The 16275-nt window shown below is 36.3% G+C and overlaps 1 protein-coding gene across 10 annotated transcripts in view; it reads right to left on the bottom strand.

Moving 5' to 3' along the window:
• Positions 1–1062: 1062 nt before the first annotated feature.
• Positions 1063–16275, bottom strand: part of PDLIM5 (PDZ and LIM domain 5) — a 211962-nt gene continuing 196749 nt past the window's right edge. For all 10 annotated transcript variants that reach the window (XM_030865651.2, XM_060299779.1, XM_060299782.1 and 7 more), the window contains 4 exons: positions 8976–9156; positions 6228–6348; positions 3650–3765; positions 1063–2220 (listed from right to left, as the gene is read on the bottom strand). In XM_030865651.2, coding sequence (XP_030721511.1) covers positions 2131–2220; positions 3650–3765; positions 6228–6348; positions 8976–9156 — 508 coding nt within the window. In that variant the 3' untranslated portion in view covers positions 1063–2130. The remainder of the gene's footprint in view (positions 2221–3649; positions 3766–6227; positions 6349–8975; positions 9157–16275) is intronic.

Genomic DNA, 16275 nt, shown 5'->3' on the forward strand with positions numbered 1-16275 from the left:
AGTTAGGAAGCGACGTTATCCTTTTAGGGATAAAATTTAGAGAAATGCAACATTATGCTCTATGAATAATATGCAGAAAGAAAAGTGTAATAAAAATGAAGTGCTTAATGTAAGATAACTTTATAAGAAATCCAGGTCAAATAAAATTCTTTGAAGGAAATACCCAAATGCCATTCCAATGCCACTGACTTATCAAATACTATCTTGGCATATAATCTGTAAGGGCAAAACTAAATAACAACAACAACAACAAATCTCTACCACACCAAAACAAAACCACCAACTTACTTTATGTTGTGTAAAGCAAAGGACTGACACTAAGATAACGTGACGATGCACACAGCCGGCATGTCTTCTACAGGTGGTTTCAGCAGCAATGGGAAATAATGCACAATTCAGTTCCAGCTTTTAGAAAACAAACAACAAAAAACTTCCTGCCTCCCTACAGATGCAGGGTGAGGAGGTAGTTTGGGGGTGCTGTTGGTGAACCATTTAGTTTGCCGCTTTGTGTCACCCTTCTCACTCTTTTATCCCCAGTTAATTATTATCTGCATGTTAAGTCTGCTAGACGATAAATTAGCAGCTTTCAGGACAGATACCTTGAAAAGTTCTTAGGGAGGTTAAACAAATATTATAGCCTAAAACCGCCCTCTCCAACAAACATGCACACAATGGAAGTGAAGTCGCAAGTGACTGATGGGACAGGCAGGGCTTGGGGCTCAGTCTCAACTATAAAAGCACCCTTCCCCGAACAAACTTAAATGGTAACTCAACGTGATCATGGGCTTTTGTCCATTTTGGTAACAAAGAAATAAAAAACAACTATCAAATGCCATAATCTCTTCTCTCAAATATCACTAGGATCCACAATTTTACCACAATTGCTTCTCTGTCTTCCTGTGGTATCTACATAATTTTTTCCCTAAAATGAAAAAAACAAAGAAAGGCTGGTCTGAATAATTAATCACGTTCCTCTCTATACTATCAAACCTCTGTGAATTCCAAACTTCATGATTACATTTGGAAGTGGTTCATTTATTACTGAGAAAGAACTACCAAAAGAAAAAAAAATCTAAATTTTTATCACATCCCCAAGCCAATCTTTTATTTTTCCAATGTAGAACTAAAGAAAAAAATTATTCTGCAAAGAGAAATTTCAAACCTTCATCAGTCAGTAGTATAACTCTGAAACTGATCTAATTGATTCATTGTCCAAAAAGGGAGAATTTAAAAAATTTTCTGATCTAATCCTCTGATTTACCATAATTCCCAACAGCATTCTTTTCTCTTTATTCTCTTTAAAGACAGAGAAAACTTTCAGAGTCCAAAGTTATTCAACAAGGTCTTTACCTCAGCATGGGGAAGGGAAAAAAAATAGTTTGACTAATACAGGTGGTGAAACATACACAATGAGTAGAAATGGTCATATTTTAATAAAAGGCAAAAATTTAAAGTTTATAAGCTATATGGTAGCTTTTCTGGGGTGGAGGGGATCAGAGAAAAATATAACATCTCTTTTGGGCATGACACATTTTGATCAAAATCTCATTGGCCTTTCCTACTGGAATGATCAACTGTAAAGACAAAAAAAAAAAAAAGTATACAGTTTAAAAAACCCTGACACCTACTATTGATAAAATTCTGTTTAAACTCCTATTTACTGTTTTAAAGATAAACACTATTTTTTTTAAAAAAAACACCATGTCTCACTTATTAATTAAGTGAAGGCATTTTTATTGCCTTTTATAGATTTACTCACCACTACCTAGTATGGAAAGAAGGTATAATTATTTCAGCATAGAGGTTGAAGGCTTTTATTCTAAAATTTAGTTCTTCACTGATTTATTCTAAGATGAATTTAATAGTCAACCAGGAAACTGGCTTTTATAAAAGTTATTTTATGGGCAGAAAATGCGGGAAAGAAAGTAATAATAAACGCCAAACTGTCTCTTTACTTTATGAAACCAGATGTTTCCTCATAGACTTGGTTTTCGAAGCCTGGAATTTATCCCTTCAGGGCCACTATTATTTTTCAAAACTCCATATAAATATTAAATCTAAAAATTAATCGGTGATTTAAATTCTCCTCTTTCTCTTCAAATTTCTTCTCTTCCCCTGGACTGTTGACTTTCAAATATTCACAGAGTGAGCATGTTTCTTGCAAAGTGGCTTGTCTTTCTTGGAGAAAAAGGTCTGACCTTCCAAACTTTCACAACATACCTGAAAAAGAAGCATTATTTGAGAGAATATCATTATTTTATCAAGTACGCCTAACAAGGGGAAAATGATTTTTTTACCCAATGGATAACACGACAAAGCACTTTAGTTGGTTGTGTCAGACCCCCTAGCATTTCATGATTACTATTATATTCCATGGAATCTTTCAAAAGCAATGAAGAATGACTTTTTCCTGGAATGCATTCTGATTTATTTAAACTCACTGATCATTATTTGTCTCTGTTGGGAATGACTACTTGGCCCTAGTGAAAAAATTAACACATAAATAGGTCACATTAAATATAATTTCTCTTCTCAGATTCTAGTCAATGTTTTAAATCTGCCTCTTGTTGCAGAGAAACAAAGCATTCAGAGAAACAAACCAAAAAACCCAGCACAGTTGCTTTGCCACCCATTCCCAAGCCCCTATTATACAGTCACAGAATACCTGACAGTTATTTTTAATTCATTTCTTTGTTTCTTAAAATGAAAACCCTAGTCAACATCTGGCTGCTGGAAGTTATGTCGTCAGTTAACTATTCACACTTATGTCTTATTTTTCCTACTGTCTTTGTTAATTTTAATGCTCCTGAGCAGATCTACCAGAGAATAGGAGGCGGCAAATCTGCTAACAGTTGTGGCTTTTTATAGATTTTATGAAGTCTAAGAGATGGATGAGGTAAACAAGACAGGGTTCAATGGTAATGTTTGAGGAAATTATTTGACTTCAATTAACAAGCCTTTTCACCCTTCCTACAATGGCTTTAAAAACTATTAGAAATATTAAATATAATTAAAAAAAACAAACATCTGAACAGAATACTTTATTAGATATTTACTTCTAAATTTAAAAAATATATATCTTAGGTTCACGTTAATCTCTGAATCTATACTCATCATTAAAAATAAAGCCAAAAATATTAAAATATCAAATGAAAGAGGTAAATATACTACTACAAGTTTATTATAGTCTCAAAAAGAAAAGAACATTCATAGACTATTACTAAGGAAGGAAATGGATCAACGTACCGTTTACTTCCAGTGTTAAGTCAGTAATAGATTTTTATAACAGTTTACTTCTATTTTAAGAAGTACCTATGTTTTCATAAATGACTAAAAGTACTCCAATAAAACATAGTTTAAAAAAAGTAAAAGGCTCTTATTGTTTTAAGAAATATATAGCTTCTCCTTATAAACAAAAATGTATCAAAAATAGGATTTTCTCTAAAGGGATAAACATCACATTATTTTTGAAATTGCTAAACAATTTCAAAAAGTACCGAAAATTTTAATAAACAATTTTCAAAATCACTGTAAAAATATTTCTAGGTTTAAAGCACTGAAAGATATAAAAACTGTCATTCCCATTTAGTGCTTAGGCTAGAACCGGCCATACTGTGCTCCTTCAATTCGGAAACAAGAGTTTACTTACTGAGCATACAAAGCAAGTGTCGTGCCAGGTGTAGGCCAGAGCTTCCAGGAACATGTCACCAGCTTCTATGGGAAACTCACATCCATGGCATATAGTGCCAAAGAGGGCATAATAATCTGTATTGGGGCAGGGGTAGGGGTAGACACAAGTTAAACATGCCAAAGCTTTAGAATGATAGGTTTTAGAAAATAGCAACAAAATGGGAATTAAATGAGATGATGAAGATAAAGCTACTAGTAACTGGAAAATTTTCAGATGGCATAAAATTTGGCTTGAGATACACGCGTAGTATATTTCAGGTTACCCCTGGTAAACGTTATATACGCAACTTAACATCCTCTATTATATTTTTCCATATAATACTCCTCAGTTCTGTCCAACTTCTTAAATGCCCAAATATGCATGAAGAAGAACACTGTTCTCTGATGTTATCAATAGCCATGATTGTTTCAATAAAATATAAGAGAACTTCCAGTAACTAGTAACAATGAGACTAATGAACATAAATGAAGAAGAAATACCTGATATTAGCAAATTTCATAGCACATCTGACTTGGTAAGGAAGAAAAACAAGTCACAGGAAACCTCCATGAAGAAATGCTGTGACTGAGTTTCTGGCTGGACTGTATCACAACAATATTAGCCACTATTTCTTTTGCTGTATTATTCTTTTCCATTTTATGACTTCATGCTGAAAATCCTTAGCCAGAGAACACCTCTTACTTGACACAGATTAGAGTCATAAAATATTAATATCTTCCTTCTGAAGAAAGCAGTTTTGACAAGATGTCTCTGTATTATCACTAAATTAGAACTTCCTGGCAATTTTCTTTTCTTTTCTGCAGCTGCTCTTACTATGTGTGTTCACTCATGGTTCACTCTGTGACTTTGGACACTTCCAATCCCACCTGGGCTGGAGGAGAAAGTAGGCTACCACCCGCGGCGTGAGTCACCTTTCCAGCAATCCTCAATACTCCTCAGTGCCAGCTGTTCAACACGCAACCACAGAGCCCCACTGTGCGCCAGGCGCTGTTCTAGGCACCGGTTGGGGGCACAGGGGAGAAGACAGACGGGGTTGTTCACCTCATGGGCTTTACAGTCTCATTGGGAGCAGGATGTCATCATTTATTATATTTTAAAAATAAATGATAATAAACAACTTCAGATTGTGACAAAGACCATAAGGGAAAGGAAAGAGTGATGCGATAGAGAATAGTTGGGGGAGGTGTATAACACTACACTCTAGAGGAGGGTTAGGAAAGGCTTCCCTGAGGAGAAAACAGTTGTGCTGTGACTTGAAAAAAAGGGGGACAGAAATCACCTCAGAAAAGCTGGGGAAGGACATTCCAGTCAGAAGAAATAGCGAGTACAAAAGCCCTGAGGCCGGAAGTATCCAGCAGGTTCAGAAACAACCAAGGGGCCAGGTATGGCTGGAATCCAGCGACAGAAAATCAGGGGGAGGAGATGAGGTTGGCAAAGCTGGACCTAGGGAGGAGCATAGTTTTTACCCTAGTGGAAGCCATAAGGGTGTCAAGCACAAGCTGATTCACCTTCACACAAGTACTACTGTGGCTATCTGAGGGTAGGGGGGAAGACGTAAACCATTTTGGCTGGCAATTATAATGCCCAGGCAAAGAGTGAGGGTGAACTGGAGTTAATGGGGACAGTGGAGGTGAGAGAAATGAATGAATTCCACATCCACTGGGGGTAGAACTGTTAGAATTTACTAATTAGATTGGGCAAAGAAGCGTCAAGTCATGTTGACCGGCCTCAAATTAGAAGCTGACTGCTTCTTTAACTTGACTACTATGGACTATTCCCTTTGTCCAGCACCACCCTTTGAATTGCAAGGTAGAACAACAATAAAACCCCAGAGTGGCAATGCAGGGGTACTGAGTCGAGGCATAAAAAAGGAAAAATATTTTATTTTTTGAAACATGTATGTGGAGTTGTTAATATCTAAATAAGGATAATATTAATAAATAAGTGCTAAGAAAGCTCACTTATAGTCTTTGGGAAGGAAAAGGAAGTGTTCACAGTTTAGGTAATAGGACAAATGTCGTAGACTGGTCTTTAGAGCCTGTTTTTAAAAAAATAATCTTAACCAAGGGAGCAGTCCAAACCACAATTACCCTCCCATTCAGTAAAAGTAATAAAGGATTTCCAATTTGTTGTCAAAGCAGTGGTCTTCAAGAGCATATCACTACTATATTCAAAAGTTGAATATTTCTCATTTTTATAACCACTGAAAGTTCACTAGTGGAGTGTAAGGGGTGGCTTTAAGCTACACGATTTGGTAGGATTTATATCCAGAAGTTATTCGGGATTCAAGAATAATAGTTTTCTAAATTGCTTACATGGTCATTTCTCTTAATGAAGCTGGGAATATGTTTTGACCAAGTCACATGCAAATCTTACGTATTTTTTTTTTGCTATATATTTAAAGTAACATTAAGTGCTCCTAGAACATCCAGCAAAACTATTTTGCCCAATATTTCCTTTCGGCTTTATAGCACTATAAGGGACAATGTTTTGTCTTCATTCAAAACTTAAGAAACTCCTGGCTTTAGGATCTTACCAGTCTCACAGTAGGGCTCGCCGTCCTCCAAGTGAAAGACATTATTACGAATGGGTTTCCCACAGGCCACACACACAAAACAGGAAACATGCCAAGTTTGTTTCAAAGCATTGATGACTTCCTGTTATAGAAAGGAAATGGACGTAAAGAAAGGTGATGATTATTCTACTAGCTGTACCAATACAGTCCTTTTAAACTGACCCAAAGTAGACACACATGCTTTGTCTTTGCCTAAGCTTTTCATCTACTGAACTAGAGATATTTAAGGACAGACTCACAAATCATCTAAACTGATGCATCATATAAAATACGCATTTTCACAAATACACGTCAATAAACTTACTTAAAGAATGAGTAGTGTTATTTAAACATTATAAATGTGGTGAATCCAAGTAAGCATTTCATAAGTGTTTGCTACCCTACATTCTGCTTTCCCTGAAAGGGTGTCAGGAAACATTAACTTGTAAAGATTTCACAGTATTATCTTGAAAATGTCATGGAGGAATGGCAAAACACTTAAAAACTAAAACAAGCCTATACTGTGTCGCACGATGGAAGCAACAACTTAATCAGTGTAACCCAATCACGTTTAACACATGGTTAGGATCTTGGAAATCAGCTATGGCTGTACTAAGCACACATTCATATGAGTGTCTAAAATTTGAACCATAAAGCATGGATTCTAGTCAACAATAATCCTATGGTTACATATACCAAGCATCAAAGACCTGGGCCAGATTTTAGTTAGTAAAAGAAGTTCTGGGGAGTTGGATTTGCAAGGAATTGTTTCTTTGAATTGACAGACGAGGTGGAGTCATTAAAAATCATTTTTGGGGCTTCCCTGGTGGCGCAGTGGTTGAGAGTCCGCCTGCCGATGCAGGGGACACGGGTTCATGCCCCGGTCTGGGAAGATCCCACATGGGCCCATGAGCCATGGCCGCTGAGCCTGCGCGTCCGGAGCCTGTGCTCCGCAACGGGAGAGGCCACAGCAGTGAGAGGCCCGCGTACCGCAAAAAAAAAAAAATCATTTTTGAAGAATAGTTAACATTATAGGAATTTACTCTTTCCACAACATTTATCACAAAAAGGAGGATGCTATACATAAAGTATGGTTACAATTTTGTAAACGAATTACTCATAAGGAGCAAACTGGAAGAAAACACATCCTAAGGTTAAGAGGAACTCTCTGGGACTGGTAAATATATAGATCATTTTAATTTTATTCTTTACATGTTTTGTATTTTCTAATTGTTGTAGAGTGAAATATTTTCTTTTCTAATAATAAATATTGTCAAAATAAAAGACAACAAAAAAAGAAGATGATATAGGTAAGTTATTGGCCATAGAAAATGCCATATTTCACTACTGAAGGGCTATGGGAAGAAATGGAAGTTATTTATATCCAAAGAGATCACCATGAACATGTACAAGTGGACATTCAACCAAATCATTTCCCAAGGCTTCTAGTATCTATTCAACTCTCTATCCTTGAGACAGATTACTATCCCTTCTTTAACAGGTTATCAAACAACTAAAACACAGTCCAGAAAATCTGTCCCTTTAGTGAAGTTCTGGCCCATGTCTGAAGCAATGAGTTTAAGATTTCCATTTCCTAGAACCTCATTTAGTGCTAAGACTCTTACTTAACTTTATTAATCATTCTAGAACTCATGGAATACATTTATACACTAAAAGAGTATTAATGTATTCTACTTATTAATTATTTGTCATTTGAAAAGGTACAGGCTGAATCATTCTCCTTTTTTCCTCTTCATATATTGTACAAATTAATAATATAGGAATATTCCAGTAGTATATTTATAATTTTAAAGTGTCTTCAAAGTTTTAGACCCATTTAAAGATGTATTCTAAAATTAAGGCTACTCAGTAATTCATACTAGCTTTTCTCAATTGGTATGAATTACACTTTCATTATTGTATTTTCATATTGAGAATATTAGAACTCAGCAATGTAATTTCCAAATTTTGCATGAGTTTCATATGAGTCCAGGTACCTTGGCTGCTTCTAAAGTAAAATTTCAACTCCTGGTCACCCACAGGAAATGCCTTATCCTTACTTCACAACTGCAAATTGGGTATTCCAGAGTAGGAAATTCACTAATTCATCATTATTTATTATGTACCTGAATCCTAAATTACTCCCTTTTTGTTTAAAAAAAAAAAAGGTGTGGCTTGATTATTTTTCTATCACATTATACCTCATAAAACTGAGGTTATATTTTTAAACATTACATGCATTCAAGAAAAATATATCATTAATAAGCCTCATGTTTTATATATTTCATGAGATCTGTGCCCTGAGCTTGAACCCTGACAGATGGGGAAGTGCTGCTCTTATAAAAGCGATGGAATTTAATTTAAAACAGTGAAGGTGTCAATTCTGAGAACTCAGATGTGTGTGGTCCTGTGCGACCTCTTCATTCCTGAGCAAACAGGCTCCTGTTGAGGTAGCACACCCACAGTAAATTATTTTTTCCCCACAGTGGCTAGACTTTCACCAGACAAGCCAGCACTCAGTAAGACAAAACCAAAGACAACTTAACCCCATGAGTCTGACAGACTTCTACAGAGGTCTATTTAGTTTTGTTTTGCAAAAATAAATAGTGATGAAAGCAGAGAGGGGATCAAGCAAGAAGAAAATAGGGAGCAAAAATGACAGAAGGGTTTCATACCAAAAATTGTTCTGCTTGAAAACTCACTCGGAGTGAAAAGGTTTCCAATACTTACTCCAAGGATCTTCCTCTGGCATCGACCACATACAGGGGCAAAGAATCTCTCATAGCAGAGCTCACAATACAGGGCTCCCTGCTCCTCTACGAATCCAATGTAGGCCATCGTATTTTTGCAGTGAGCACAGTTAAATTCTTCTGGGTGCCAAGATTTCCCCAGTGCCACTAGGAATGGTCCCCTGCCAAAACAAAAGAGATCAAGTTGGCTTAGGAAAGAGGTTTCTAGTTAGCCTGAAGAGGACCTCTTGTACGCAATGTCCAAACAATTAAATACTTGCTCAATTGTCCTTCTCAGGGGTGCTGGAAATTTACATAGGAACTCTGCTCGTTGAAGTGAAAAGGACGGGAGAGAGGAATAAGCACTGAAGGGATTCCTTCAAGAAAGGCCATCTCTGCCCCCTGGTTTTCCGTATTCAAGGGATTTGGTAGTTAGGGTTTTTGAGCTGCAATGAGTGAGTGCGTCATGATTACGACTGAGACTGAGAATATTAACTGTGACAGAAAATGAAGTAACCAGGAAAAATATATATGGGCTAGGCAGAAATGAGAGTTCGAAATTTCCATAAAATAAACAAAAGGAAAAAAAATCTCAATTTGGTAATGTCAGCGTCTTAAAAACAGTAACAATTATTACTGGAAAAAAACATTCTAGTCAATTTCTCTTCCCCATACATTGTTTCTTATACTTATTTCTCAACTTTGTTAAACACACCAAATCCTCCCCCTCCAAAATGACTACAGAAATTATAAACTGGGTATTAGAGATGGTTTGAAGCTACTTAGAAAGGTTTTATTTAATTCAAACATGACTGATTTTTAATGTACATTTGTATCAAGGTAAGAAATGTTTGTAAAGTGATTTTTTTCCATTAAATACTATACAGCCATGAACTGATAAGATGGGTTTGGTTTGCTTGACAGGAATCCATTATGAAGATTTATCTAGTCATGAAGCCTGCGGAGATTAACCTTTCTAGCCTCTGCAACATGCTTTTCAGTAGCTACATCACACTAATTTTTATTCATAGAGTGGCTTTACCTCCAAGCCACTTTTACAGTTATCTAATTTGTCCATGCAACATTCCTGTGAGACAGACCAGGGCAGTTATTATGAACCCAGTTTAACAGATGGAGAAGCTGAGATACAGAACGTTCACAAGGTATGACATATATCATAAAATCACTGATTGAATGAAGGCCAGAAGCTGAATTTCCTGATTCCTATTACACTGCTCTAGTCAAATGATATTCTGTCTCTGATCACACTACCATCAATTATCATCACTGAGTAACCACAGGGTATCTAATTCTTAGTAAGCATAGGATATCTGACTTTTAGATAGATTATTAGTGGGAAAAGTCACAGTAACGAGCATCACAAAGCCGAAACATTTTTTAGCCTCTGACAATAACAGAAACCTTGATATTCAGTAACTATCTTCCATTGGGAAATTCTTTGCAAATACACTGTCATTTTCTCAGAACCAGCACTTACCTGACTCTGCAAGAGTCAGGTAAGTAGAAAGGCCCTTGATGAATGATTAAAATGTGTTCTGTGGGAATAAGAGGGTATTTTTTACCTACTTTTTGTTAACTTGTTTCTTATTACTAATATGATGCCATTTTGTATAAGCTAGTGCATGCAACTCTCTTAACATTTGAGAAAAGTAGTTTATTATTATTATTATTTTTAAACTTTAGGGTACCATTCTTGTTACCACTAACAAGGAATGCCTTTGTTAACTAATTCCTGCCAGGAAAAAAAAAGGGCTACAGATCACTTATTCTGTAACCAAATATTTTGGTAGGCTGCCCCTCAACTTGTAACTGGTTTATAAACTACAGTCCTACTCAAGAGTTCATTTCATTTTCTCAGTGTATACCTGGCAAGTAGTTTACTTTCAAAGATAAGCCAAAGAGTCACAATGCTCAAAGACAGACAAAGTTTTAGGAGAGCACTTAGCTCTTCCACCAGGTAGGTAGCTCGTTATGTAGGCCTGAAAGATCTGCCAGGCTAAATTTACTGTGTAAATTTAGAGTATGGTAGAACTTTAGGGTTTTATGCTATGATTTGCCTGGACATTAAAGCAGGTTCTAAACTATTTACGAGGGTGAATTTATCAGGGCACATCTTCAGCTCATCCAGAAGGGTGGATAGCCCCTGAGGCCGGTATCCTTATTGACTCTTCAGTTTGCAAAAGAAGTCAATTCAATCTCAATTTCCACTTTCTGTTAAAGCAGAAGTGTTAGTATGCACTTGGAAGAAAGAGTTTTCCTCCTGAAACATGCCCATCAGTGCTACCAAATATTTAACAAACTTCATCTGAGAAAAAAAAAAGACATTTAAGAACAGCTGACTGCATTTTCTAGAATTTCTAAAATATGTGTTGAGATCAACTCAGAGAACCCTGTTCTGTGAATCGGAGCAGACTGGGCCTGCCCCTTCCCACAGGATAATTCCTTTAATGATGGGTGCTAAGTGTGACACCATCAGTCTGCACTGACACTTGTGAAAGGAAACAGCTCCACGAAACCCACCCCTGCTCTTTCTGGAAGTTCCTGTTGAGAGTGCTGTTCGTTAGATCACACATGGCCGTTTTTACATGGATTCCTTGGAGAAGTTCCTTTCAGGTTTTTGTAACAAGAACGGTTTTGCTTTTTCTGGACAAGAGATTTTATTTTTTTATCTCACTGAACAGTAATTTGCAAAATTAATTTTCTTTGTTTTGTCAGCTGCTAGAAGGCTTACAGCCAAATTCAGTCTAACCAAAGGCAAGTATATATGTCATTACTGTCCAGACACAATGACAAATTTTTCTCCAGGCTTCATTTTTAATAGTCCCATCCATGATTTTCATTCTTCTTTTGCTCCCTTTTGTAATTTAGAAGGTTTTCTTATATTTCATATAGTCTTAAAAAGTCTTTTTGAAAGCTTTCTGGGATAGAGTCCACTATATATAAATAAATAAATGACCCACTGAAAGGGTATTTTAAGGTATTTACTTAAGTTTCTTTGTCAAATTTGAATAGTGAACAATCTTAACGACAGTAAAGAAATTCCCTCTGCACCTTTAAAAAGTGATTTGAGGGCTTCCCTGGTGGCACAGTGGTTGAGAGTCCGCCTGCCGATGCAGGGGACACGGGTTCGTGCACCGGTCCGGGAGGATCCCACATGCCGCGCAGCGGCTGGGCCCATGAGCCATGGCCGCTGAGCCTGCGTGTCCGGGGCCTGTGCTCCGCAGCAGGAGAGGCCACAACAGTGAGAGGCCCGTGTACCGCAAAAAAAAAAAAAAAAAAAAAAAAGTAAAAAAGTGAGTTGACAGTGACCTGTGCTCCTGCCAGCCTTCCTTTCCTACATAAACAGGCTCTGTGCAGATACTCCTCGGCTGAACTGAAAGAGCATCTTCCCCATCAATGCCACTGAAGTTATGTATAAACAATAAAATCTATACATAACAGAGTCCTGTCTTGTCTGTGTCAGCAGAGACTAATTTAACAAATTCATTAACACAGGATGAACAGAATACGTTCTTCTTATCCCAGGTAGGATTGGGTTTCCGTCTGGGAACTGGAAGGCAGGCTTGCGTAACTGCACAGTGGAATGAAGCATTCAGCTCCCTCTCAGAGCTCTCTGCATCCATGAAGCCCCCTGAATCCCTGCTGACGGACAAGTGAAGGAAGGGGAGACAGCTGAAGCACTGATTGGCTGAGAGAGCAGAGCTATGGCGCGGAACTTTTCACCCTGTTCATTTTCTGTGAGACTGATGCCAAAAAAAAAAATTATTAATAATGGAAGGAAAGGTAGGGAAGGATGCTAAGGGAATAATTCAGAGAAAAAGAAGAGCTTAGTCAGAAAGGTGAAAAGAACTGCAAATTTCAACAGGCACAGCTAATAGGGATTTAGGTTGAAAATCAAACGCTTACTTCTTTTTTTCTTTGACTACCACAATAGGTTTATTGAACATCCACCATTCTCATACAGGTACAAAATTAAAGAAATAGAAAAAAAATTTTTCCTGGTGATGAGAACTCTCAGGATTTACTCCCTTAACTTTCAAAGGTAACATACAGCACTGTTGATTCAAAGGCTTACTTCTTGCTTCCCTTTGTTATTTAATTCTTAACAGTAACCCTCACTGATAGAACTTAACTCTATAAATAGATGGAGAAAACATCAGAGAAGTTAGGCAACTTCTCTGAGATGATGTGGATCATGAACTGGAAAGCTAGAATCCTCCAGGGCCCAGCCACTACAGGTTAAAATGTTTTATTTAACCAGAAGTTAAGTGCATCAAAAGAAGTTAACAAGAAAGTTAAAAAAAATCAAAATAAGTTAATTAACAAAAGTTAAAAACAAAGCCACATAAAAAATAACTCACATGCTCAAAAATAAATATGGAATCTGATAGTTGGCTACAGGGATCAGTGAAGCAGAAGATGTGACATATTATACCAGATCCATATGTATGTAAGTTTTGAAATCACCAAAATGAATTCCCATTATTAAAGATGTTCCTGAGGCAGGATTAATTTTTGAACTTTACAACTATGACAATTTAGAGCCCTATAGATATCTCATGACTTTTCCTCAGTGCCATGATTCAGGACTCCTTACTATGGCTATAAGGGCAGTACATATATATTACTTATATTACCAGGGTACTATGTACTGCTCATGACACTTACATTACTGCATTATGGTTATCTATTTCAGGTCTCTGGCTTCCTTATCAGGTGATAAAATACATGAAACCAGGGACTGCCTCTTAACATTTATATACTATGGTGCTAGTATGGCAACTTGCACTTGTTTTCTTTTTTTAATATATTAAAAAAATTGAGATGTAATTGACATATAACACTGTGTAAATGTAAGGTGCACAACGTGTTGGTTTGATATGTTTATGTATTGCAATATGATTACCCACCTTAGCATTAGCTAATACTTTGTAAGTTTTTGATGGATATTTGTTGTATAAAAGTATCATTTTATGAGTAGACTATTGAACTTTATTGCTTGCAATTTCTTTCAAATAAAAGTAATTGGTTGTTGAAGCTAGATAATCCCCATCTCTCCTCTTTGCACCAACAGGATTCTGGAGGTATCTTTATTAGACTTACCACATTGATATGGCTGTTGATTTGCTTGTCTGTAGTTTTTACTAGAGTGTAACTATTAATTTGCTAGAACTGCCTTAACAAAGTGCCACAGATGGGATGGCTTAAACAACAGGAATTAACTTTTTCACAGTTTTGGAGGTTAGAAGTCTAAGGCCAAGATGTTGGCAGGGTTAAACTCTTCTAAGGCCTCTCTCTTTGGCTTGTAGATGGTCACCTTCACCTGGTCTTCCCTCTGTATGTGTGTGTGTCCTAATCTCTTCTTAAAAGGACACCAGTCATACTGGATTAGAGCCCATCCTAATGACCTCACTTTACTTCTTAAGGACCCTATCTCCGGTTACAGTCACAGTGAGATATTAGGGGTTAGGATTTCAACATGAATTTTGGGGGGACACAATTCAGTCTATAACAGTAACTTCCTTAAGGGAAGGGAGTAAATATGTCTTTGATTTCTGTATCACTGGTATTTAAAGGAGGTGGCACATAAAATACTCAATGAGCACTGCTTATAGGATGGCTATATTTCTATGAGAAATAGAAATATAGTCATCCTATAGTCTCATCTATAGTTAGACGAGAAACTGGAAATGTAAACCTCTCATCCCCTCGGTCATCTCTATGAGTCTAGGAATGCATGTATGGGGTACAAAGTCATTCGGTGGGGAGGAAAGAACCTGTAACTGTTTGGCCTATCTATTACTTTCTCCTTTCTCACTTACCCACTCTAACATTATGAAGAAGAGTACCTTGCCACACTCAAGTTATGACAGGTCTGCTTAAGCTGTTTTTTTCTCCTGATTTAATATAGTAGTATATATGATTACATATATATAGAGTCACAATATTTATATATATTATATATTTATATATCTTGGTATGTATTTTCTTTACACAAAGTTAGAATCATATTTTATTTAGAGTTCTATAGTCCTTTTTCTATCTTAATACTATAACTTCTTCCTAAGTAGTGGAAGTTAAAAGCATGAATATAATTTAAAGTTAGATCTGAGCTCAAATGCAGGTTTTACCGTTTACTATCTAGGTAACTTCAGCAAATATGTAACTTTTCTGTGCCTCAGTTTTCTCATCTGTGAAATCAGGCAATTATAATAACTGTCTTACAAGGTTATAAGAATTTAATGAGAAGCCAGTTAAAATTCTTAGCACAGTATTTGGCATATGCTAAGAATACATTAAACAATTATTATCCAAAACAGCATCTTAATGGCACCATAATATTACATCATATAGATGCTGAACATTTTGTTCTTTCCAATTTTTCACTACAGTAGATCTGAACTCTTGGTCTATGCATTGCTCATAAATCTTGGTCTATGTCTTTGGTTATTTCTTTAAATGGAAGGACTAACACATTAAGACAAGAAGCCTTTTATTTTCAAGTAAAATCTTAACCAGAAGGGAAAATAAATAAAACCTATTAATAATGGAGTGCTCAGAGATAGAACTGGATGGTGAGACAGGCAAAAAAACTCTGCTGGCTTCTTCCTGGGGTTACTGAGATGGCCCTCCTTATGAGAAAAGTTTGAAAATAAGTGAGCAGGAAATAAATCAATAATGTTAAAATTTTCTCTGTCGCTGGAATAAACAATGAGTTTGTGATTGTTCTGGTGCTGGACTGTAGGCAAAGACAGGATAATAGCATTGTGGCTATTTTTTTTTTTAAGCATTTCATATCAAAGAAGAAATCAAGCACCATGAATCCCTTACTTCTTTCACCAAAATGCTAAGAAGCTAAATGTGAATGGTCCATTTAACTTTATGTAATACAAGTGGATTTTAATGCCACTAGATGTAACAGTTCAGAAATAAGCTAGTGTTTTCATAAGCCCGTTCTACCAGAGAAACTAAATATGGCTTTGGCTATATTAGTAGCCTGATTTTCTGTTTCCCTATTATAGCAGCACTCCAAACAGTCAATCTGTTCATGAGTATGAGTTGAGGAAATGGCACTTCTATCATAAATGGATTGGAAATGTTCTAGAGCAATTTAATCAGAGCTTCAGTAGGATTTCCTAAAATGTAACGTTCTATCCATCTGTAAAAGGCAACTGACTAATCAAAGTATTGCCTAAATAATACAATTTAGGCAAAACATCCATCATCTTTTCAAGATTCAAATAAACCAAAGAATTATAAACATTAGATGAAAATAAAAT

This window comes from Globicephala melas, chromosome 5 (genome assembly GCF_963455315.2).
Source record: "Globicephala melas chromosome 5, mGloMel1.2, whole genome shotgun sequence".
NCBI lineage: Eukaryota > Metazoa > Chordata > Mammalia > Artiodactyla > Delphinidae > Globicephala > Globicephala melas.